The following is a 24,193-nucleotide window of genomic DNA, read 5'->3' as shown; positions in this document are numbered from 1 at the left end:
GAATGGATTGAATTGAAAAATCCCTAGCCTTTGCCTGATTACCCTGGAATTTATTTGCCAGCCTTTGGACTTCTTGATGTTACTATGTAAGTAAGCGTTTTATTTTGTACATCATAGGAACCTGCCCATAGTCTCCTATGTCATATTTAAAAATACACATTAAAAAGCACAAGAAACAATAATACATTTATTGCATTTTATACACGTTACTACTCTACGAAATATAAAATAATTTATTTTACAACTTGATATAGTTAACATAATTGCATATTTTTAAGATTAAAGTGTTAGGAATGTTACTGAATTCCATTCCGGATGATTCAAAATTAACAATTATAACTTAATAATTATAGTTGGTATATAGGCATGCTTATACATCAATTCATTACATGTTTAACACTGGTTTCCATGAACTTGTTTTTTTTCATATGAAATCCTTTATAATAACCTTTTTTTTTATACATTTGTTTGTCTACTCACTTTTGTGTTGATCCAATATAATTTACAATATTTGTGTAAAAAGATTAATTTAAATTGTGTAAAACTTTTTCCCAAAAAAGTATACACATTTTCCCGCCATTTTTGACAATAACACTATGACATTGACAGATTGCATGACAGTTTTTATATTTTTGTTTCATCGATTCAAGACAACTGCAGTCCCTCGTACCCCAAACCGTCTGGGTCGGGGTTCTCCATTCTGTTTTTGAGGTGTTGAAGCGTGTTGTGGAAATGCTTCGTTATTTGCTCCACTTCTTCCGATTGGTCGAGGTTCGCTAGCTCCTCGCGTATCTTTTGGATCACCTGTTTAATGGAGAAATTAAATAATTTGCTTGCAGCTTATACATAAGAGTCAGTGGTAATAAAATTTCTTTATGAAAAGTATCTTGATACATGTCAACAGTTTTTTCGGTCATGTCGGGGTTTAAAAAATAATAACCAACTTTTCAGTTCTGGACTTTTTTCACAAAATTTGAAAATCGTTATAAAATGACATTAGCAGTCACTAATATTAAGGCGCTAAAATCGCCATCACATCTTTTAAATCATATAGCTGCTTCTTCCTTGCTTTAATCCCGATTGCATCCTCATCAATCTGGAGTGGAGCTCGGGGTATGCCTTTGACCATGGACCCTGGTTTGGTGGAGTCAGGTTTTTACAAGAAGCGACTCCTATCTGACCTCCGCAATCTTTGCATGTAAATCTGACCCGTATTGGATCGATCATGGTTACACATCCAGTTGCCTGAACGTGCAGGTTAGCTCACGATATTTTCCCTCACCGTAACAACATCAGTTAGTATTCAATGTATTGTTAGAAATAAGTACATTTATATTGGCAACACTGAAGTCTATGATTGACTATTTCTAAGTTATTGTTTGTCTTTGGTCTTTCCTTCTCTTCCCAAGACGCAACATGGCGTAATGTGCTCTTACTTTATTTTGTAGTAGGTAACAGTAAAATAATAAAGAATGTAAGGAACTACGACTTTTATTCAGAAAATATAACATGGTAGCAGAGCGTAGTTTAAAAGTTTTGTTGAAAAGTAGTTTAAAAGTTTTGTTGAAAAGTGATTAAAAGTTTCGAAAAACGACAAACAAAATGGCAACTAAAAATAGTGATATAAACATTCCAATCTTCGACGGTACAGATTATAGCAATTGGAAAATACGAATATTAAAATTTCTGCAGTTCAAAAAGTGCAAGGATGTTGTAATGAGAGCGAAAATTGCAACCGACAAGGATGATTGGGACGACAGAGATGTCCAAGCAACAAACTATATTTATAGTGCAATAACCAACAAACAGTTGGAATATATAAGTGAACTTGATTCAGCCTACGAAATAATACAGAAATTCGACGAAATGTATCTGAAGAAATCAACAGCGTTGCAAATAGTATGTCGACATAACCTTGAAAGTGTCAAATTGAAAAATTATTCTGAAGTGTCGCTATTTTTCGATTACTTTGAAAAAGCTGTAAATGAGCTAAAACAAGCAGGTGCAACGGTATCAGAAACAGAAAAACTAAATTATATGTTAAAAGCACTACCAGCAAGTCTCAGTTACATAGGTGATTTAATTGATGTCCTGCCAGCGGGTGAAAGAACAGTTGACTATCTCAAAAGTAAAATAAAATTGAAAAGTACGGAAAATATGAGTGAAACGCCAAATAATACATCAAATGTTTTTAAAGTAGACACAAAGCCATCATATAATTGTTATAACTGTGGAAAACCTGGCCACCTGAAAAGATACTGTAAATCTAGAAATGTAAACAGTGGTCGTGGGCATAGTTTTTCAAATAATAGAGGACGTGGTTTCACTAATAATAGAGGACGTGGTTTCACTAATTATAGAGGACGTGGTCTCTATAATAACAGAGGACAAGGTTCAGGAAATGATCACCAAAATAATCAAAATAGTCAAGGTAACAGTTTTCATACTACTATTGTAAATAATACCTACACAATGGAGGAGAATGATAAGTCAAAGAAAGGTCAAATAAATTGGTTACTAGACAGTGGATGCACAGACCATATTATTAATACTGATGAATACTTTAATTGCTGCGAGATATTAAATAAACCTGTTAAAGTTAAAATTGGTGATGGAACAATATTAGAAGCTACAAAAATTGGTAATATTAAAACTTATTTCTTAGTCTATGGACAAAAATCTGAAGTGACTCTGACAAATGTTTTTTATGTAAAAGAAATGAAGGCAAATCTATTGAGTTATTCCAAAATTACTGACAAACATTCAATCTGTTCAAGTGGGAGATTGTCAAAAATTTATAACAATTATGGAAAGGTTATGGCAATTGCGATTAAGGATGAGAGACTGTATAAGATGACAAGTTACATGTACGAAGAAATATTGCAAGCAAATATGAGTATAAAGGAAAAACTACATCGCACTATGGGCCATATTAATTTTAAAAATTTGGAATTAATGTGTAAAAAAGAGTCATTAGAAGGATTACCTAAAAGTATTGGATATGAATATTTAAAATGTGCTATATGTATAGAAAATAAAATGCATAATTTACCTTTTAACAATAATAGGAGAAGAGCAGAAGATATTTTACAGATTGTTCATACTGATTTAAATGGCCCACACCAAACAACAGGAAACCATGGAGAAAAATATTTCTTAAGTTTTATAGATGATTATAGCAAGCTTGTTAAAGTTTATTGTATACGCACAAAAGACGAGGTGTATGACTGTTTGGTCCAGTATGTAAATGAAGTAGAAAATTTAACTGACAAGAGAATAAAGGAACTGCGATGTGATAATGGTAAAGAATATATAAACACTAGAGTTTTTCAGTTTGCAAAACAAAAAGGAATAATAATAAAGCCTTGTCCAGCTTATGTACACGAATTAAATGGCACAGCGGAACGCTACCATCGTTCTCTGATGGACATGGGAAGGTGTCTCTTAACAGAAGCTAAAGTAGACAGAAAATATTGGCCAGAAATAATTAAAACTGCAGCATATTTGAAGAATAGGACTTTGACAAATAACTTTGAGAGAAAAACACCATATGAAATATTTTTCAAAACAAAGCCTACAGTTAAGTACTTAAAAATGTATGGAAGCAAAGTGTTTGTACGAATACCAGAAGAGAGAAGGAAATCTAAATGGGACAAGAAGGCAGAAGCAGGAATTCTACTAGGATATTGTAAAAATGGATATAGAGTATTGATTAATGACAAGGTAATAGTAGCAAGACATTGTGACATTATAGAAGAAGATGTAACATTATGTGGATTTGAATATGAGAGTGAAAATAAGTCAGAAGGTGAAAATAATAGAGAAGATAATATAACAGAATACTCAGATGAAACTAATTTACAGAAAATGAAAAGTGATAATGAAATTGAAGATACAGAACATAATATTGTAGTATGTGTGTGTGTATAATATTGAACATTATTAACGGAAGAGACAACCACCACTACGATTTGATGAAGAATATGGATACTATTGTATAACTGCTAACTACTGTGATGCTATGATTCCAGAAACATTTCAGGAGGCGGTTACCTGCAAGGATTCAAGTAAGTGGAAGGCAGCTATGGATCAAGAGATGGAGAGTTTAGTGAATAATAAGACATGGATACTAGTTGATAAGCCACCAAAGGATAAAAAGGTATTAGAAGTGAAATGGGTCTACAAGAAGAAAAGCGAAGGTAAATACAAAGCAAGGTTAGTAGTAAGAGGTTTCCAACAGACTGATTGTATTGATGAGACTTATTCCCCTGTAGCAAAGATGCCTACCTTAAAGTTATTATTGTCATATTGTTGTCAAAATTCTTTAGAGATTAATCAGATGGATGTAGAGACAGCTTTTCTTAATGGTCGAGTTATATCAGAAGTTTATGTAAAACAGCCTGTAGGGTATGAAACTGACACTGATAAAGTTTACTTGTTATACAAATCTTTGTATGGACTGAAGGAAAGTCCACGCGCGTGGTATGAATGTTTTAATAAATTTATTACAAGTCTTGATTTTAAGAGATCTAAATATGATTTTTGTTTGTATTATAAAAGGCATAAGGATTTAGTTGTTTATATTTTACTCTTTGTGGATGATCTTTTGATATGTTGTAGAGACAAACAAATTATTGCTGACATTAAAAGTAAATTATCAGAAAAATTTAAAATGAAAGATATGGGCAAAGTAAAAACTTATATAGGTATAGAAATTGAGTATAACTATGAGCAGGGTAATATTTTAACGTTGAGTCAAGAACATTATATAGAATCATTAGCTAAAAGATATAAGATTGAAAATACAAAGTTGTATAAAACACCTATGGAAATAAACTTAAAGTTAGAAAAGGCAGAATTAAATGAAGATTTAAAGTATAGAAATTTGATTGGAGCTTTGTTATATATTAGTTCAGGAACAAGGTCAGATATTTCTTTCTGTGTTAACTATCTTAGTCGATTTCAAAATTGTTCTAATGAGACTCATTATAAGTATGCTCTTAGAGTGTTGAAATATTTGTATATAACTAGAAATTTCAAATTAAAGTATTACAAAAACAATGATGCTGATATATTAGATTGCTTTGTTGATTCAGATTGGGCAGGAGACATAATTGATAGAAAATCTACCACCGGTTATGTTATAAGATTTTATGGAAATGTTATCATGTGGAAATCTAAGAAACAGAATTGTATAACAAAATCCTCAACTTTTGCTGAGTATATAGCTCTTTCTGAAGCTGTTACAGAGATTAAATTTTTGATATGTTTGGTAAATGAAATATTCACAAAAATTTGTAAACCTATAAAAATATATGAAGATAACTCTGGAGCTGTAGCTATAGCTAAATATGGAAATTTTACTAAAAATTCTAAACATATAGAGGTACAATATCATTTTATTCATGAAAGTGTAAAAGATAATATTATTGAAGTTGTTAAAATAGAGTCTGAAAATAATTGTGCTGATTTGTTAACAAAGTCTTTGGGAAATATTAAATTTTGTAAATTTAGACAAATGTTAAATATAGTTATTTAAAAGGATGTGTAGAAAAGTTTTAAGAGGAGCTGAATGTTATAATAAGTGAAAGAGAAGATAGTTATATAAACATATTAGTATTAAGAAGTTTAAAATTTATGTTAATTTTTGTTGCTAGTTGCAATATAAATGTAAGGAGGCGTGTTAGAAATAAGTACATTTATATTGGCAACACTGAAGTCTATGATTGACTATTTCTAAGTTATTGTTTGTCTTTGGTCTTTCCTTCTCTTCCCAAGACGCAACATGGCGTAATGTGCTCTTACTTTATTTTGTAGTAGGTAACAGTAAAATAATAAAGAATGTAAGGAACTACGACTTTTATTCAGAAAATATAACATGTATATTGAAGATATGGGATTCGAACCTGCGCTACACACATTTTAACCAAGCGCCTCACCGATTCGACCGTCGACTCTCTTTGAAAACAACAATTATTTATGTAGGTATATTTCATATACATATACCAATGTAGTATGTATTTATATGGTTTAGGTATATTTATATTCTGCGTTTAATTTTATATGTACTGCGCCAATCGCCTTATTATTTTTAATTTCCTTCCACCCTAAGGTTGACTGGAAGAGATTGCTTTAGCGATAACCGCCTTTATACCTCATTGACTGTGTTTTTTTTTCTGTTTTTCTTATGTTGCAATAAAGAGTTCTCTCTCTCTATCTATCTATCTATCTCTTACCGTCTCTATAAGGTTGACAGTGAGACTCGCGTTCCCCCTCTCCCTGAGCAGAGCGTATCTGCCCAGCAGCTCGGCCAGGAGCTGCGCTTGCACACCGCCGTCCATGCATTGCTGGGCGACGCGCGCGGCCTTCTTCAGGCAGTCCAGAGCCCTGTTCGCGTCGTTTAGAGGCCACTGGGGGAAACGAGGTTATATTTTATTAATAAAAATAATTTAAGACCACTCCGTCTCATTCCCATCGTAAAAGGCGACTAAGAGATAGGCGCTAGTAACTAGTCACTATTTGAATCTCAATTCTATAATTAAGACAAGCAGCATGTTATTCTGGGTCTTCAGCTAACTACATAACAAATTTCATAGTAATCGGTTCAGTAGTTTTTTGTGCGAAAGAGTAACAGACATCCATACTGACATCGTGACATATTTACAAACTTTCGCATTTATTATATTGGTAGGATACATACATATGGTCACGTCTATATCCCTTGCGGGGCAGACAGAGCCAACAGTCTTGAAAAGACTGGATATTTAGCTTAATAATAGAATTGAGATTCAAATAGTGACAGTTGCTAGCCCGTCGCCTAAAAAAATAATCCCAAGTTTGTAAGCCTATCCCTTAGTCGCCTTTTACGACATCCATGGGAAAGAGATGGGAGTGGTCCTATTCATTTTTGTATTGGTGCCGGGTACCACACATACATACATATAGTCACGTCTATATCCCTTGCGGGGCAGACAGAGCCAACAGCCTTCAAAAGACTGACAGGCAACGTTCACCTTTTCGGCTCGTGTAATCATAAATGTAATAGGTAGGTACTAACCTGATTGCCATCTTTAACCCCCTTCCAGAAAAGGTGTGCGCACAACGCCACCGCCCGGCTCTGGTCGGGTTTCTTCAGCAGCTTGCTGGCTGCTAGGGCGCATTGAGTGCGCATCGGCTCAGCGTTCTCAGCACCTGTGATGTGAAACGGGTTGAAAAAAGTGAGTTGTTGAATCGCCGTGTGGTTCCCGGCACCAATACAAAAAAAAAAATTGAACCACTCCATTTCTTTCCCATGGATGTCGTAAAAGGCGACTAAGGGTAATAGGCTCACAAACTTAGGATTCTTTCTTAGGCGATAGGCTAGCGACCTGTCACTATTCGAATCTCAATTCTATCATTAAGCCAAATAGCTAAACGTGGCCATTCAGTCTTTTCCAGACTGTTGGCTCTGTCTACCCCGCAAGGGATATTGACGTGACCATATGTATGTATGTTGAATCGCTAAACGGGTCATATAAAAATGAGTAGGTGTTCCCCGAAGGGTAGGCAGCGACTACATCTTCCCATTTGCCAGGTTGCCTATAATAATTATAATTGGTATATAGGCATGCTTATACATCAATATAAAAGCATGTCTTTATACCAACCATATCTTATAATTAGAGATCGGATAATCGGATGCATATTTTACCTAAACTAATATTTTTTTTACAGAAGTACTATACTAACCCAACAACCCAACTTTAGGTAAATATGCATATATATATAATACTTCTTTGAGAAACTAATTGGCTGTTAAATTTTTTTTTTTTCTATAAGAAAGCCTTTTTGACCATGGTTTAGTTAAAAACCTTTAGGAAAAGCAACCATTAAGAAAATTGGATTAACAGAAATCCAAAGGTCGGCTGGAAGATATTGCTGAGCGATGACTTATAGCTTATCGCTTTTGCTCAACATATTATTTTTATGTATGTTTCTACAAGGTGCTTATGTTCCTTTGTTATAGACAATAAAGATAATTTGTATTGTATTGTCTCTAATAAGATGATACGCCATGCAACAATTGCACTTTTGTGAAATAGTCCTTTTTTAAAATTGTTTTTATTTAATTAGGACTATATTCGCTATAATAACTTACAAAAGTGGCGATGACGAGATGGCTGCTAAACTAAGCCATTTATGGCTACTTGACTAAGTCATTTATGGCTACCTGACTAAGTCATTTATGGCTACTTGACTAAATAATTATGGCTACTTGACTAAATCATTTATGGCTACTTGACTAAGTCATTTATGGCTACTTGACTCAGTCATTTATGGCTACTTCAGAACTCCAGATGACTTACCAAAACAGTTGATCTGCTCGAATGTGGCGATGATGAGCGTGATGGCCGCCAACTGCGCCTTGCTGTCGGATATCTCGTCCTCGTACAGGGAGAACGCCTGCGACAGGAACTCGTACGACATCGTCTCGTGATTGGCGAAACCTATCTCGCTTATCGCTAGGGCTCCTTGGAGGTATAATCTGAAAATATAATACAATCCAATGGTTGCTTTGTATTTTTTTATTTTTTTTATGTGCAATAAGGGAAAACGTCAGGTCGAGAGTATTTATTTATTTATTTAAACTTTAATGCACAAAAAACAAAAAATGTACCAAAGGCGGACTTAATGCCGTTTGGCATTCTCTACCAGTCAACCAGCTGACCAAACAGAAAAAACTTTTTCGAGAGAGATTATTATTTTCGATTGAGAGTACCCGAGACTACCGAGCTTGCACGAATAGTCATAATTATTTATTCCTTGAAAATGGTTACAATGTAGGTCTTAGTATTTAGGAAGAGAGTTATGTATGCGGATGAAGCGAAAGACGTATGCAAAGATCGTAGCAAGTAGAAAGATGTAGTTCCGGGAATTTTTGAAAAAAAAAAAAATTTCAATGCGATTATAAAAAAAAATTTAAAATATTCACCTTAGCGGCAATTCGGCGAGCTCTGCTTTGACGAGAGTTCCAATCATTTGATAGCAGAATTGGAATATCTTCTGGCATTTCTTCTCCCACATGTCGTCCTGAAACAAATTAGCCTTTTCTTAGGTTATTGCCACAGATGATGCAGAACCTACAGTCAAAATTTTAGGAATTTTTATTTTATAAAATATAAATTGATTTATTATGTATGTAAAATACTCTTACCCAACAACATACTCTTTGAAGAAATAATTAATATAAATGTACTAAAAACCAAAAAATAATAAAATAGATACAGTCATGGGAATTATAAACATATGCATAGAGTAGACTAAAATAAAACCGTGGGGCACGTCAATTGTCTACAATCGTTGATTAAAATGTTTGTTTTGTAATGTTACACTATAATTAGGCAGTTGTTCAACCGACAACGATGGACGTGTGATAAGTAGGGCTAGAATGTGGAAACAAGTTAGCAAGCTCGATTAAGCGAGTTTTAGGGTTTCATAATGTTGAGCGAGTAGTACTTTTATCATAAGTTTTGTCGATTAAAGACAAACTACGAGCAGTGAAACGATTCCTCGCTAGCCAGCAAAATAGTAAGTAATTTGCGCACCGTCTGCGGGCCAACTGCCTAACGACGAATTAAACGATTCTTCTATCGCACATTAAGTCTATAATTTGTAGACAATTGACGTGCCCCACGGTTTTATTTTAGTCTACTCTATGCATATGTTTATAATTCCCATGACTGTATCTATTTTATTATTTTTTGGTTTTTAGTACATTTATATTAAACATTGCAATGTATGTTTAACATAAAACCGTTTAAATTAAAAAGTTTTTTTACCTATTTTTATTTTCTAGTTTTTAGTTTTTATTTCGCATTCTGTTTAATTCATTTAGTGCTTCATTATTGCAAGGTTTCTTGCCCGTTAGTTTATTGCAGTCCAACTCCTCTATACGTAGTCCCTGCAAAGATCTTACTCTACTAAGAGCCACGTAGGCTTGACCTTCTTCAAACAGTTTCGCACCTAAGTATACGACTGCGTGATCCACAGTGCTGCCCTGCATTTCATGTATTGTAGAAGCCCATGATAGTGACCTTTCATTTGATACCCATGTTGATGGGATTGATAAAACCTAAGTTATCCGCCATTTTGTAGAGGCCGCCATCTTGGATTTCAATTTTTTATAGTATATTGTATTCTGCTTGTTGAGCCCTTTCATTTGATACCCATGTTGATGGGATTGATAAAACCTAAGTTATCCGCCATTTTGTAGAGGCCGCCATCTTGGATTTCAATTTTTTATAATATATTGTATTCTGCTTGTTGAGCCCTTTCATTTGATACCCATATTGATGGGATTGATAAAACCTAAGTTATCCGCCATTTTGTAGAGGCCGCCATCTTGGATTTCAATTTTTTATAGTATATTGTATTCTGCTTGTTGAGCCCTTTCATTTGATACCCATGTTGATGGGATTGATAAAACCTAAGTTATCCGCCATTTTGTAGAGGCCGCCATCTTGGATTTCAATTTTTTATAGTATATTGTATTCTGCTTGTTGAGCCCTTTCATTTGATACCCATGTTGATGGGATTGATAAAACCTAAGTTATCCGCCATTTTGTAGAGGCCGCCATCTTGGATTTCAATTTTTTATAGTATATTGTATTCTGCTTGTTGAGCCCTTTCATTTGATACCCATATTGATGGGATTAATGAAACCTAAATTATCCGCCATTTTGTAACAGCGGCCATCTTGAATTTATAATGATAATGAATAAACATAATTATATTGTCACCAAAATCCAAAGTGTATACAAAATTTCAGATTAATCGGTTGACAGGAAGAGGGTGAAATTTGAATTACTAAATTTGACCCAAGAATAAAACAAACGGGGTGAGCTAAATAAAACCGTTTAAAAATGGCCAGTATCTTAAGATAAAATTATATTCCGGTTACAAAAATGTTCCGAAATCTATGTGGCCAGTATCATTACGTGATATACATATTATTTTATTAAACCGTTCCATTTTTTCTATTTTTTTTTTCTATTTAAAAGAACACAATGGCATTCTCTTCCAAATTTGAAAAGTTTAAGGCCATTTTCACACATTACCTGATCTTTGAGGTCCTTATACAAAAAGGCCAATTGGTACGCGTGGAACAATATTGGCGGGAAAGTGTGCTGAATCCGCCTCGCCCCTCCAGCGGACAATATTTTCCGTGCTGTACTTAGTATGAGATACTGTTGGTCAGGATTGTCCGATTTGAAATGGTGTATCAATCTGGAATCGAAATACATATCTATACTTATATTATAAAGCTGAAGAGTTTGTTTGTTTGAACGCGCTAATCTGAGGAACTACTGGTTCGAATTGAAAAATTCTTTTTGCGTTGAATAGACCATTTATCGAGGAAGGCTTTGGGCTATATAACATCACGTTGCAACTGTAAGGAGCGAAGAAATAATAGAGAATTTTAAAAAATATCGGGGAAGCTCTTTGAAAAAGTTCACAGCAACCTGTCACTTTTTGAATCTTAATTCTATCATTAAACCAAACATCTGAACGTGGCCTATCTATCAGTCTATTCAAGACCGCTGCCTCTGTCTAACCCGCAAGGGATAGGTATAGACGTGATAATGTGTATGTATGTATGTATTTTGCTATCTCACCTAGCCAGCAAGCCCTGCTCCTCCATGAAGTTCTGTCTAACTCGCAAGGTTATAGATGTGATTATGTGTATGTATGTATGTATTTTACTATCTCACCTAGCCAACAAGCCCTGTTCCCCCATGAAGTTCTGTCTAACTCGCAAGGGATATAGACGTGATAATGTGTATGTATGTATGTATTTTGCTATCTCACCTAGCCAACAAGCCCTGTTCCCCCATGAAGTTCTGTCTAACTCGCAAGGTTATAGATGTGATTATGTGTATGTATGTATGTATTTTGCTATCTCACCTAGCCAACAAGCCCTGTTCCCCCATGAAGTTCTGTCTAACTCGCAAGGGATATAGACGTGACCATATGTATGTATGTATGTATTTTGCTATCTCACCTAGCCAGCAAGCCCTGTTCCTCCATGAAGTTCTGTCTAACTCGCAAGGGATATAGACGTGACCATATGTATGTATGTATGTATTTCGCTATCTCACCTAGCCAGCAAGCCCTGCTCCTCCATGAAGTCTTCCGGGTCCTCATCAGCTGGAGGCTGGTCGGGCTGGTCCTTCACCAGCACGTCCAGCATGCCCAGGACCGCTTCCACCTGGATACCAAATATGGTCATCATTTTTTAAAAAATATATAACTACAAATGTCGTCCTGGTAAAGGGTCAGGTCAAAAGTACCCGAAACCACCGAGCTTGCATGAAGAGAGTTATGAATGTGGATGAAGCGAAGGAAGTGTGCAGAGATCGTGGCAAGTGGAAAGAGGTAGTCTCTGCCCACCCCTCCGTGAAAGAGGCGTGTTTTTATGTATGTATGTATAAATACAAATTACAAGGAATGAGTTAACCTCGAAGTGAGTTCGGGACTTGTGTTACGAGATACTGACTCAACGACACTTAGGTTGACTGGTAAATAGGTTCCCAGCACCAATAGGAAAATTATAGGATCACTCCATCTCTTTCTAGTGGATGTCGTAAAAGGCGACTAAGGGGTAGGCTTATAAACATGTTACTATTTGAATCTAAATTCTATCATTAAGCTAAACAGCTTCAAGTGGCTCATCAGTCTTTTAGAGACTGTCGGCTCTGTCTGCCCTGGGATAAAAACGTGATTGTATGTATGAATGTAAATAAATTAGAACGCGACTGTTGTGGTGTAGATATACACTCGGGCTGGTCCAACCCGATGCCAGATCAGAGGCGAGTAACGCTCCAGACACAGTCTCTGTCCACCCCTGTGACATAGCGAGCGTGCCACTCACGTGTTGCGGTGTAGATATGAAGTCGGCCTGGTCCAACACGCGGCCGTGACTCAGGTGACAGATCAGGGGGGGTGTAACGCTACAGACACAGTCTCTGTCCGCCCCTGTGAGACAGCGAGCGTGCGACTCACGTGTTGCGGTGTAGATATGAAGTCGGCCTGGTCCAACACGCGGCCGTGACTCAGGTGACAGATCAGGGGGGGTGTAACGCTACAGACACAGTCTCTGTCCGCCCCTGTGAGACGGCGAGCGTGCGACTCACGTGTTGCGGTGTAGATATGAAGTCGGCCTGGTCCAACACGCGGCCGCAGAGATGCACAGTGACAGATCAGGGGGGGTGTAACGCTACAGACACAGTCTCTGTCCACCCCTGTGAGACGGCGAGCGTGCGACTCACGTGTTGCGGTGTAGATATGAAGTCGGCCTGGTCTAACACGCGGCCGCAGAGATGCACGGCGAGCGTCACGCGGCCGCCGTGACTCAGGTGACAGATGAGGGGGGTGTAATGCTCCAGTTGTATTAGAGTCAGCATGTTCTTGTAGTGGTCGGCTGGCAACTTCAATATCTTCATCAGCTCTTTGAAGACGGGCGTGTTGTGTTCCAAGTGGGTTTTGCCGCTGTGGACAAAAAAATAGATAGATAGATAGATGGATAGATAAAACTCTTTATTGCACCATAAGAGAAAACATACAAAACAACACAAAGCAGATATAGAAAAATAACGGAATGATAACAATTTTTTTTTCCACAATTAAACTAATATTAAGTTTATTATTGAAAAATGGGTATATACATATAGTTACGTCTATATCCCCTGCGGGGTAGACAGAGCAGACAGTCATGAAAATAATGATAGTCCACGCTCAGCTGTTTGGTTTAATGATAGAATTGAGATTCAAATAGTGAAAGTTTGCTAGCTTATCGCCTAAAAGAAGAATCCTAAGTTTATAAGCCTATCCCTTAGTCGCCTTTTATAACATCCATGAGATCGAGACGGAGTGGTTTCCGGCACCAATAGAAAAAAAATAATATTCTATTGGGAATGTGGTTCCCGAAAACACACGAAAATAATACCACCACAGGCACGGTTCAAAAATAATTTTATTAAAAATAAAAGATAACGACAATATATTTCGTCAAATGCCAACAGCAACACGCTTCGTCAAAAAAGACATCAGTTACACAAAGAAAAACATTAACGTGGCGGCGGCCATCTTGTAATACGCTAATTTACGGTTACGTCATAAGTATATTATAATAAGATTTAAGTGATGTGACGTCAATAAGTGACACCTTGTAGGTATCCAATTTTGAAAATAATTAAAAAAAAAAAAACAAAAATCACCTGGTGTTGTGTATGTCCTGGCAGATGTTGTGCGTGTGCGCAAGCACGCGGTCCACGTAGCCCAGCTGGCCGGGGTGCACGCGCTGCGACAGCCGCAGCAGCGCCAGCTGCAGGCTCAGCATGTCCTCCTGGGGCATGTCCGCGCGGCTCTGTTTGCATACATACACACACTATAGTATATATCACTTGCGGGGTAGACAGAGCCGACTCGGAAACACTGAAAGGCCACGTTCAGCTGTACGGCTTGATGATTGAATTGAGATTCAAGTAGTGACAGGTTGCTAGCCCGTCGCCTAAATTCTTTACTAATTCTTTCTAAATAAATTCTTTATTTCATTTAATTTAATTTATTTTGCAATCCATAGAGTAAGTAACAATTGTACTTACTGGCTATGTTAGTATTAAACAATCTATATATATAAAACTCTTCCGTTACTGAGTGACTGACTGACAGACAACGCACAGTCGAAACTACTGGTCGTAGACAGCTGAAATTTGGAATGTAGGTTCCTTGGGATATGTAGGGGAGCACTAAGAAAGGATTTTTGGAAATTCAACCCCCAAGGGGGGGAAAAGGGGTAAAAACGTTTCTATGAAAAATCTTATTCCTTGGGTTTATAAACTTGAAACTTGGCATGAACACGTACATAGGCAAGTAAATATGTTTGACATTATAAGTTTTTTCAAACTACCCTCCAATCGTGATTTAGGGGGTGCGATTGGGTGACTGATTTATTAACGCACAGCCGAAACCGGTCGGTATAGGAGTCTGGGATTTTGAACAGAGGTTCCTTTAGTAACATAAGTGAGCACTAAGAAGGGATTTTTGAAATGTCAACCCCCAAGGGGGGGAAACGGGATAAACTGAGCCGGGGCTGCGGGAAAGTTCTAACGAGATACCGTGGCCCCGGAACGCAAAGGGCAACTGAAGGAACGAGGTGGGTTTTAGTCATATAAAGTCTTTTTTTTTTAAGGATGGGAAATCATCAAATGACCTCTTCTCCCGCTCTGGGTGGAACGGAAGGGAGAGTAAATAATAAAAAAACTAAAAATATTGTTTACAAGGAAATCCTGTAAGGCCTCTTCGTCCTATAAATCCTGTTTTTTTTTTCTTTTGAGACGATGATTTTGTCTCGCTTTACTTTTTCTATATAGATTTGTATGTATACTAATATTATAAAGAGGAACAATCTATTTTTTTATATGTTTGTTTACACATGTAATCGATAAACTTCGAAACTACTGAATCGATTTCAAACATTCACCATTAGAAAGCTACATCATCCCTGAGTAACACAGGCTATATTTAATTCCAGTTGTAACAAGATTTCAGCCTGTGGAAGAAAAAGCCCTGTCGAGATCATTAAAAAACGCTATATATAACCGAATTACATGTGGGCGAAGCCGCGGGCGGAAAGCTAGTTTTAATAATAAAAATAAAACATTTATAATTTGGCTACAATGGGTCGGCCCGTAATGCATCGGTTCACCCAAGTTTTCATAAAAGAAGAATCCCAAGTTTGTAAGCCTATCCCTTAGTCGCCTTTCACGACATCCATGGGTAAGAGATGGAGTGGTCCTATTCTATTTTTTTATTGGTGCCGTGAACCACACGGCAATTCCCATTAAATTCTCAATTGATATATCCGAAAATTAATTCGGTGTCATAAAATCTGTTTCACCCTATATAGAATTCAACTTACCTGAGTAATAGCGGCTACTTGGTCCGAGAAGACCTCGAACAATTGAACCTCCTGTTCTTGGCCGTCCTCCGTCACTACGTTCAAGTTGATTGTACCTTCGTTCCTCTGAAATAAATAAAATAAATAAATATATGCGGGACAAATTACACACAGATCGAGTTAGCCTCGAAGTAAGTTCGAGACTTGTGTTACGAGATACTAACTCAACGATACTATATTTTGTAATAAATACTTAAATAGATAAACATCCAAGACCCAGGCCAATCGGAGAAAGTTCGTTTCTCATCATGCCCTGACCGGGATTCGAACTTGGGACCTCCGGTGTCACAGACAAGCGCACTACCGCTGCGCCACAGAGGCCGTCTTATTGAAACAGAAATAAATATGAACCTGACCCGTATTGGATCCATGGTTACACATCCAGTTGCCTGAATGTGCAGGTTTCCTCACGATGTTTTTCCTCAAAGACCATCAGTTAGTATTTAAACTAACAATCCACTAGACTGCCATTTTTATGATCACTAGAGGCCGCCCGCGACTTCGTCCGCATGGAAACCCTATCAATCCCGCGGGAACTCCGGGCTTAAAAGAAGCCTGTATGTAATTCTGGGTCTTCAGCTACCTATACCAAATTTCATCGTAATCGGTTCAGTAGTTTTTGCGCGAAAGAGTAACGAACATCCATACTGACAACAAACTTTCGCATGTACCAACGTAATAATATAATACGAATATTTTCCATATGGTTCCTGGAACCGATATAAAAAAGAATAGGACCACTCCATCTCTTTCCAATTAATGTCGTAAAAGGGGACTTAGGGATAGGCTTATAAACGTGGGATTCTTCTATTAGGCGATGTTCTAGCAACATGTCACTATTTGAATCTCAATTCTATCATTAAGCCAAACAGCTGAACGTGGCCAATCAGTCTTTCGAGACTGCTAGCTCTGTCTACTCTAAATAGGCTATTTTACACCATGTAAAAAAAAATATAAAAATGCACGTATCTTATAGATTTTGTAAAAAATAAAAGAAAAACATCGATCATTATTCATAAAAGTGCAATATGGATTTTATAATTCAATTTAAAAAATCCTCTTTTTTTATCTGTTCTTCAAAAGTCGAAAACGCTATCCGCCATGTTGGGTACTGACGTGACGTCATACTTTTAGTAAACAAATATCGAATCGAAAACATATTGATGATGTCAGGCTTTGTTTATTTTGAAATTTTAAAATTTCTATCACGTTTTTGGGTTTTTACTCTTTAATAATTTAATAGAATCATGGAAGACGGTTTTGTGAAAGCAGACAATATAAATCTACCGAGGATTAATACGTTGATGGTTTCTCATTTTAATATCACTTGGCAGTGGAATCCACAATTTTTCTGGTGTTTTTATACTTGTATTCTTGCATTCAGGAACAAGACACCAACAATATGTATTGTAATTCATGATTACAAAAATCTTTTTACTTTAGTCTTACGTAGAGCCGTATTGTTTACTAAAAGTATGACGTCACGAGTCAAAACAGCATGGCGGATGGCGTTTTCGCGCGAAAATACAAAATCATAAATAATAAATCGTTTTTAGAGCACTTTTCGGCTTCAAAAAATTTTAATAAAAATTCTATAGGTATAACACAGTCTCAGGATTGATTTAAAACAGTTTTCAAAAAAGAGTGTAATAGCCTATTATACAAATGAATGAATGAATAATATATGGCTGTCTACTCTAAATTATACGAATGAATGAATGAATAATACATACCTGGCTATAAGCAGCAAGTCTCTCGATCAGTGCAATGATAATATTCTTAATGTTGACCCCGGGCTGTAGTTCAGCGCAGGACTTCAAGAACGGCTGCAAGTTGGCCAAGTGAAACTCGTCTGGGAACACCTGGAAACAATTAATTCAATTAAATATCCATATTCCATATAATATATAAATAGTATAAATAGTATTAACAGTAGTTTCCTTTTTTTTATAAATGTGTTTTATTTATTTATTTATTGGCACTCAATACAGTTTTACGACATAAAATATCTTAATACATTAGTGACAAGTAAATTATATGCATTGAATAGGTACAATTGAATACAATTTTAACCACCAATAAAAAAGAAGAATAAGACCATTGCATTTAATTCCCATGGATGGTGTAAAAGTTGACTAAGGGATGGGCTTATAAACTTGGGATTAATCTTTCCTGTCACTATTCGAATCTCAATTCTATCATTAAGCCAAATAGCCAAAAGCCATTCAGTCTCTTCAAGACTTTTGGTTCTGTCTACCCCGCAGAGGACATAGACGTGACCATATGTATGTATGTAAATTACATTGTATATTACACGCCTGTCACCCTTTTCATCATGTCTCCTATCTCGGGTCTCCTGGAAGAGATTTCATTTGAAATAAGCAGAACCTATGTAATTTTGTTTCTTGTGATTTTATCAGTCTCGATGTTTTGTGTGTACATCTTATATGTATACAGGGTGACATTTAAAACAACTGCATCCTTTTAAACATAGGCTATACCCATGCTTCTGAGCCGTTTGAGCCTATTTTTATTTAAATTAAACGTCATCATTTTCACATTTGAAAAACCCTCAAAAACTACGCCACACGCTTTATTAAATACCAATACTACAAAAAGAAATTAAAACTAAACATGTAAATAAATGTCTGTAAATTAATTATTTTTCTAGTATCAAGATCAAGTAAAGTACAGAGTTGTCGAGATCGCTCAGCTGAATGAATTGTGTCGTTGACCTCTGAATCTTACGCGTCGCTTTTCCGCAGGCCGGGGTGATATTACGTATTTAGGATCGTGGATTTTGATACTTTTATTTTTTTTCGTACTTTCTGAAATATGAACCGATATTTTGCTTTTAACGTTTTTAAATATCCTTTAGATGAGTACACTTAACAGTTAAATTTATGCAGTTGAATTAAAAGTCACCCTGTATAAAATTCTCGTGTCACAATGTTCGTGTCCGTACTCCTCCGAAACGGCTTTACCGATTTTAACCAAATTTTGCATGCATATTCAGTAGGTCTAAGAATCGGCTAACATCTATTTTTCATACCCCTAAGTGTTAAGGTTTGTCCACCCTTAACATTTTTTTTTACTAAAAATTATTTATATGGCAAAACAACGTTTGGCTTGACCGATTCTCATGAAATTTTGTGAGCATATTGAGAAGGTCTGAGAATCGGCCAACATCTATTATTCATACCCCTTAGTGATAACCCTTAACATTTTTTTTTTAACTAGAAATTACTTAAAAATTTAATATGGCAAAACAACATTTGCCACGACAGCTAGTATATTAGTAAAAAAAAAATACACTAAGTTTTCTCATCATCTTAACATCGAAATTACCTGAATGATGCACTCCATGAGATACTCCTGGGCGATGGCGTCCCTGCAGCTGACCACCTGCTCCAGGATCCCCGGCAGCACCAGCTTCCTGTAATGCTCCACCGTCACGCTCTCCAGCTGGGAAAGGCGTACCAAGTTGGTGCCAACCAGGATGCGTAGTTCGGAACGTTCGCGTTCGCGACGCTCTTTGTCCCTATGTACAAAAGTTTATCGTTATCGGTTTAGTGTTCGTGTTGGTATAAATAAATAAATATAAAAGGGGAAACTTATACGGATCGAGTTAGCCTCGAAGTACTCGTACTAATTGAACAATACTATATTTTATAATATAATAAATACATACATACATACATAAAATCACGCCTCCTTCCCGGAGGGGTAGGCAGGAAATAAATATAAACGGGAAAAATTACACAGATCCAGTTAGCCACGAAGTAAGTTCGAGACTTGTGTTACGAGATACTTACTCAACGATACTTAATATTTTATAATAATTACTTATATATAGATAAACATCCAAGACCCAGGCAAATCAGAAAAAGTTCTTTTCTCATCATGCCCTGACCGCGTTTCGAACCCGGGACCTCCGGTGTCACAGACAAGCGTATTACCGCTGCGCCACAGAGGCCGTCAATATGTTTTCCATCATATTACCTGGAGTGACCCTGATGCTGCATCCTCACCCAGAGCTTGTTCATCTCAGCGAAATTCATGAGGACGAAATCGATGGCGTCGCGCACCTAAAAATAATTGCATACAATTAACTTTTTTACCGCCTTTGAAAAAGAAAGGTGGTTCTCAAATTTCACTTGTATGTATGTTTGTATGTATGTAGGTACAGGTAGGTATGTTTGTCCGAGGTTATCTCGCGTTTCGTCGAACCGAATTTAATGCGGTTTTCAGAACAATGTTTGTTACTTAGGTTTTAGAAATTTAACCGACTTGAAAAAAGGGGGATATCGATTGGAGGCGATTTTCTTTAATTACAAAAGTGATTGTCTTTTTTTCTGCTATTTGTATCTGTTATGAGCGATGAGAGGCTTTAAGCGGATGTGATGATTTCCCGTGTAACTTATAAAAGCGTTAATCTTTATGAAGTTTACATACATACATACATATTATCACGTTTATATCCCTTACAGGGTAGACAGAGCCAACAGTCTTGAAAAGACTTATAGGCCACGTTCAGCTTCAACATAATGATAGATGACATTTATACAATGGCAGGTCGCTAGCCCGTCGCCTAAAACAAGAATCCCAAGTTTACAAGCCTTACCCTTAGTCGCCTTTCACGACATCCATAGCAAAATAAATGGAGTGGTCCTACTCTTTTTTATTTAGTTCCGGTAAACAACCATTTATTTGGTGCCGGTAACCATACGGAACATGAAGTTAAGACAACTGTTGTAAACCACACGGCAACAACTCACCGTCCCCTCATTCTCGTTCTCCGCCTCGGCGGTGTCGGGCAGGATGTTCCTGGTGCACTGCAGCAGGTAGTTCCTGAGGAACAGCCCCCGCAGCGGGTGCTGAACCCCGCGGCACATCTCCACCAGGTCCTGTTCAAATTTCATAAATATATACAGGGTGACATTTAAAACAACTGCATCCTTTTAAACATAGACTATACCCATGTTTCTGAGCCGTTTGAGCCTATTTTTATTTAAATTAAACGTCATCATTTTCACATCTAAAAAATCCTCAAAAACTACGTCACACGCTTTATTAAAGACCAATACTACAAAAAGAAATTAAAACTAAACATGTAAATAAATGTCTGTAAATTCATTATTTTTCTAGTATCAAGATCAAGTAAAGTACAGAGTTGTCGAGATCGCTCAGCTGAATGAATTGTGTCGTTGACCTCTGAATCTTACGCGTCGCTTTTCCGCAGGCCGGGGTGATATTACGTATTTAGGATCGTGGATTTTGATACTTTTATTTTTTTTCGTACTTTCTGAAATATGAACCGATATTTTTCTTTTAACGTTTTTAAATATCCTTTAGATGAGTACATTTAACAGTTAAATTTATGCAGTTGAATTAAAAGTCACCCTGTATATATATGGTAATTCAATTTGATAATTGATAAATATTATATATTTTGACGCCCTCTGTGGCGCAGCGGTAGTACGCTTGTCTGTGACACCGGAGGTCAACGAGGAATCAAACAAACAACGAAGAATCTAAATTGCGCAAATAAAGATTTCACGGATTGGGGCATAAGCCCGAAATATCGCTCCCGCCACAGTACAAGTCTCGATGGAGCAGGCAACTCCATCACTAAATTATCTCTAAAAACTAATTAAATCTAGACAAAGTCATGCCAAGTCTAACATTCCTTACTGTGATTTAACATAATTTATACATAGTGAGTTGGCCGCTGAGAGTAAAAGTCAACGGCCAACTCACATTTACCAGTAAATAATTATATCCTACAGGATGGCTGAAAATTTCAGCATTCTGGTCATATACAGAGATATATCTCAAAAAGGGGCCTGAAAATACGGCGAAATAGTTCCAGTAAAGGATGATACGGCAATGTCTGATTCGCGCTCGACTTGGCGGGAGCACTGCCGTGCCCCCCATATTATACCTTAAGCAGATCTCTCCGGAGATTGGTGCTGGTCTTGATGTAGACAAGGCCCACGGTGATGAGCAGGTACAGCCTCGGCACTATGTTTCCAGCGTACTGCACCAACTCGTACAGATCAGCCACCTTCCGACCCTTCTGGAACTCCTCCAGGAGGTACAGCTCCAGGTGTCTCAGCTCATCTGTTATTGCCATGTCTGGGAGTATGTTGAGGAATATTAAATACTTGTTACTGTAACATTGACCATGAACCAACAATGAAACGGCCACAAATGGTATAAATTAGTAATTCGTAGAAAGAATTTTTACATTGCATGACGTGTCTTACCTTACACAATAAGTTAGAACGAGATATATACATACATATAGTCACGTCTATATCCCTTGCGGGGTAGACAGAGCCAACAGTCTTGAAAAGACTGACAGGCCATGTTCAGCTGTTTGGCTCTATTATAGAATGAGACAACATTTGAAATGTAAACTCCAGGAGTTTGACTCTAGAATTTATGGGCGGCCTTATAAAGGTCGCCAACTGACCAGAGGATAGAAGATAGCTTTTGATTGTGAAGAATTTCAACATCACATTAAAAACCAAATACTTTTTAAAAAATAGTTATTGTAGTTGTATTAGATTTTTCAATAAACTACCATAATAATCTTAAAATACTGGACTTGAAACCATTTAAAACTCAACTACTTAACCTATTGAGAGATAAGTGTTTTTACTCAATTCAGGACTTTTTGACGAGTAAATTGACATAAGAAAATTACAATAATTATTGACTGTAAATTATAATAATGACTGACTGAAATGAGTATATCATGTAATTGTCTGACTTATATAATAATTTATTGTATTGATTAATTTATTTGATAATGTTAATTCATAAGACTATATTTTCGCATGCCAATTGCGGCTGAATGTTAAGTGCTTAAAACAAATGTAACAATTATGACTCATTCAATGCATAATAAATCATTCAATCATTCATTCATTCATAAAACCCGGTCAAATAATGTGCAGTAGCCTGCAGTGTGACTATCAACAAAAATAATGAAAAGGATACAAAGTTCGTAGTAGCTTTTCGGAGAGAGCAGAGAAGTCCTGAGTTCTCCGAGCATTGTTGAAGCGTGCTTCAACGCGTCCATCAGCTTGGACTTGTCCAGACATCTCTTCATTTGGAACGCCTGTAACATATGAGAGGCACTAAATTAAAAAATATACCAAAAAGAGACAAGAAATAAAGAGAAAGAAGGATAAGATTGGTTTGAAAATAAATAAATGTGTGTTCTTACATACAAACTTACTAATATTCTTCTTCTTCTACTTGTAAGTGATGGGCTAGCTACCTACATACATACATACATATTTATTTATTTATTTACTTTCTTACATCTACCATTACAGTCTTCATAAACACGTTAATATCCCTTGCGGGGTAGACAGAGCCAACAGTCTTAAAAAACGGATTGGTCACGTTTAGCTGTTTGGCTTTATGATAGAATTGAGATTGAAATAGTGACAGGTTGCTCGCCCATCGCCTAAAAGAAGAATCCCAAGTTTATAAGCCTATCCCTTAGTCGCCTTTTACGAAATCCATAGCTAGGCTAGCTACCTACCTGCCATTATTTGAATCTCAATTCCATCATTGCAGACATGGCCTTACCTACATTTAATTTAATAGAGAATTATTTTTGTAACAAATAATATGGACTTAAGATCCAGTGTAAACGAAGAGTGAAGCGACGCCCACTGGGAAAGGGAACATACCCAGCAATTAATAGCTATCACCGGACTTACCTGGACCTTAACAACATTCAAAGCTTCTTCCAGAAGCTTCTCCTGCTCCTCCACAGGAGATGCCTGGTTTGTCATCTCTGCAGGTACATTAAAAACAACTGTATTATTAAAAAATTGTAACAAGATGCGAAGTAGGTATACTTATTGGCAAATACTAGATATGGTTATAGACTTTAAGTAAACACTTTAAAAATATTGGTAACAGAGAAAGACAACCGAACCTGTATAGTTTTTCAATTAGAATCCAATGTAAAATATCTTAAAGAGAATCCTATTTTATCGTCCAATATCTTTGACGAGAGCTACGAGTTGTTGTGGAATTTTGACTTTAGGATATGGACAGGACACTTTTGATAATAACTTTGACAGTGTCAATTGACACATTTCCATTTTCTGCATCAGTTATCCATATGGCAGTATGATTTGGGGACCTTAGCCCGTTTCTGAGTAAAGC

The 24,193-nt window shown here is 36.6% G+C and overlaps 1 protein-coding gene across 1 annotated transcript; it reads right to left on the bottom strand.

The window, feature by feature from the left end:
* Window positions 1-173: 173 nt before the first annotated feature.
* LOC106142727 (vacuolar protein sorting-associated protein 35) lies at window positions 174-24,113 on the bottom strand. Its single transcript, XM_060951171.1, has 18 exons — window positions 23,961-24,113; window positions 23,740-23,816; window positions 23,006-23,126; window positions 21,942-22,135; window positions 20,776-20,904; window positions 20,000-20,085; window positions 19,346-19,538; window positions 17,731-17,859; window positions 15,959-16,063; window positions 14,256-14,404; window positions 13,308-13,527; window positions 12,138-12,247; window positions 11,097-11,265; window positions 8,972-9,069; window positions 8,346-8,524; window positions 7,058-7,191; window positions 6,237-6,410; window positions 174-804 (listed from the first exon to the last, which is right to left on the bottom strand). The coding sequence occupies exons 2-18, from the start codon at window positions 23,812-23,814 to the stop codon at window positions 646-648; spliced, it is 2,424 nt and encodes an 807-aa protein (XP_060807154.1). The 5' UTR covers window positions 23,815-23,816; window positions 23,961-24,113; the 3' UTR covers window positions 174-645.
* Window positions 24,114-24,193: the final 80 nt, after the last annotated feature.

This window comes from Amyelois transitella, chromosome 24 (assembly GCF_032362555.1).
Source record: "Amyelois transitella isolate CPQ chromosome 24, ilAmyTran1.1, whole genome shotgun sequence".
Lineage (NCBI taxonomy): Eukaryota > Metazoa > Arthropoda > Insecta > Lepidoptera > Pyralidae > Amyelois > Amyelois transitella.
The sequence above is the reverse complement of the archived record's forward strand: the minus strand, read 5'-3'. Positions and strand labels throughout refer to the sequence as shown.

What these genes read in the sequence shown, in the direction of transcription:
- LOC106142727 (XM_060951171.1), bottom strand. Translation starts at nt 23,814, where the DNA reads ATGACAAACCAGGCATCTCCTGTGGAGGAGCAGGAGAAGCTTCTGGAA. An exon ending in AAGTAGCCGCTATTACTCAG is followed by an intron (nt 14,405 to 15,958) that starts GTAAGTTGAATT and finishes GTATGCAAACAG; the next exon opens with AGCCGCGCGGACATGCCCCA. An exon ending in CTCGCCGAATTGCCGCTAAG is followed by an intron (nt 8,525 to 8,971) that starts GTGAATATTTTA and finishes TTATATTTTCAG; the next exon opens with ATTATACCTCCAAGGAGCCC.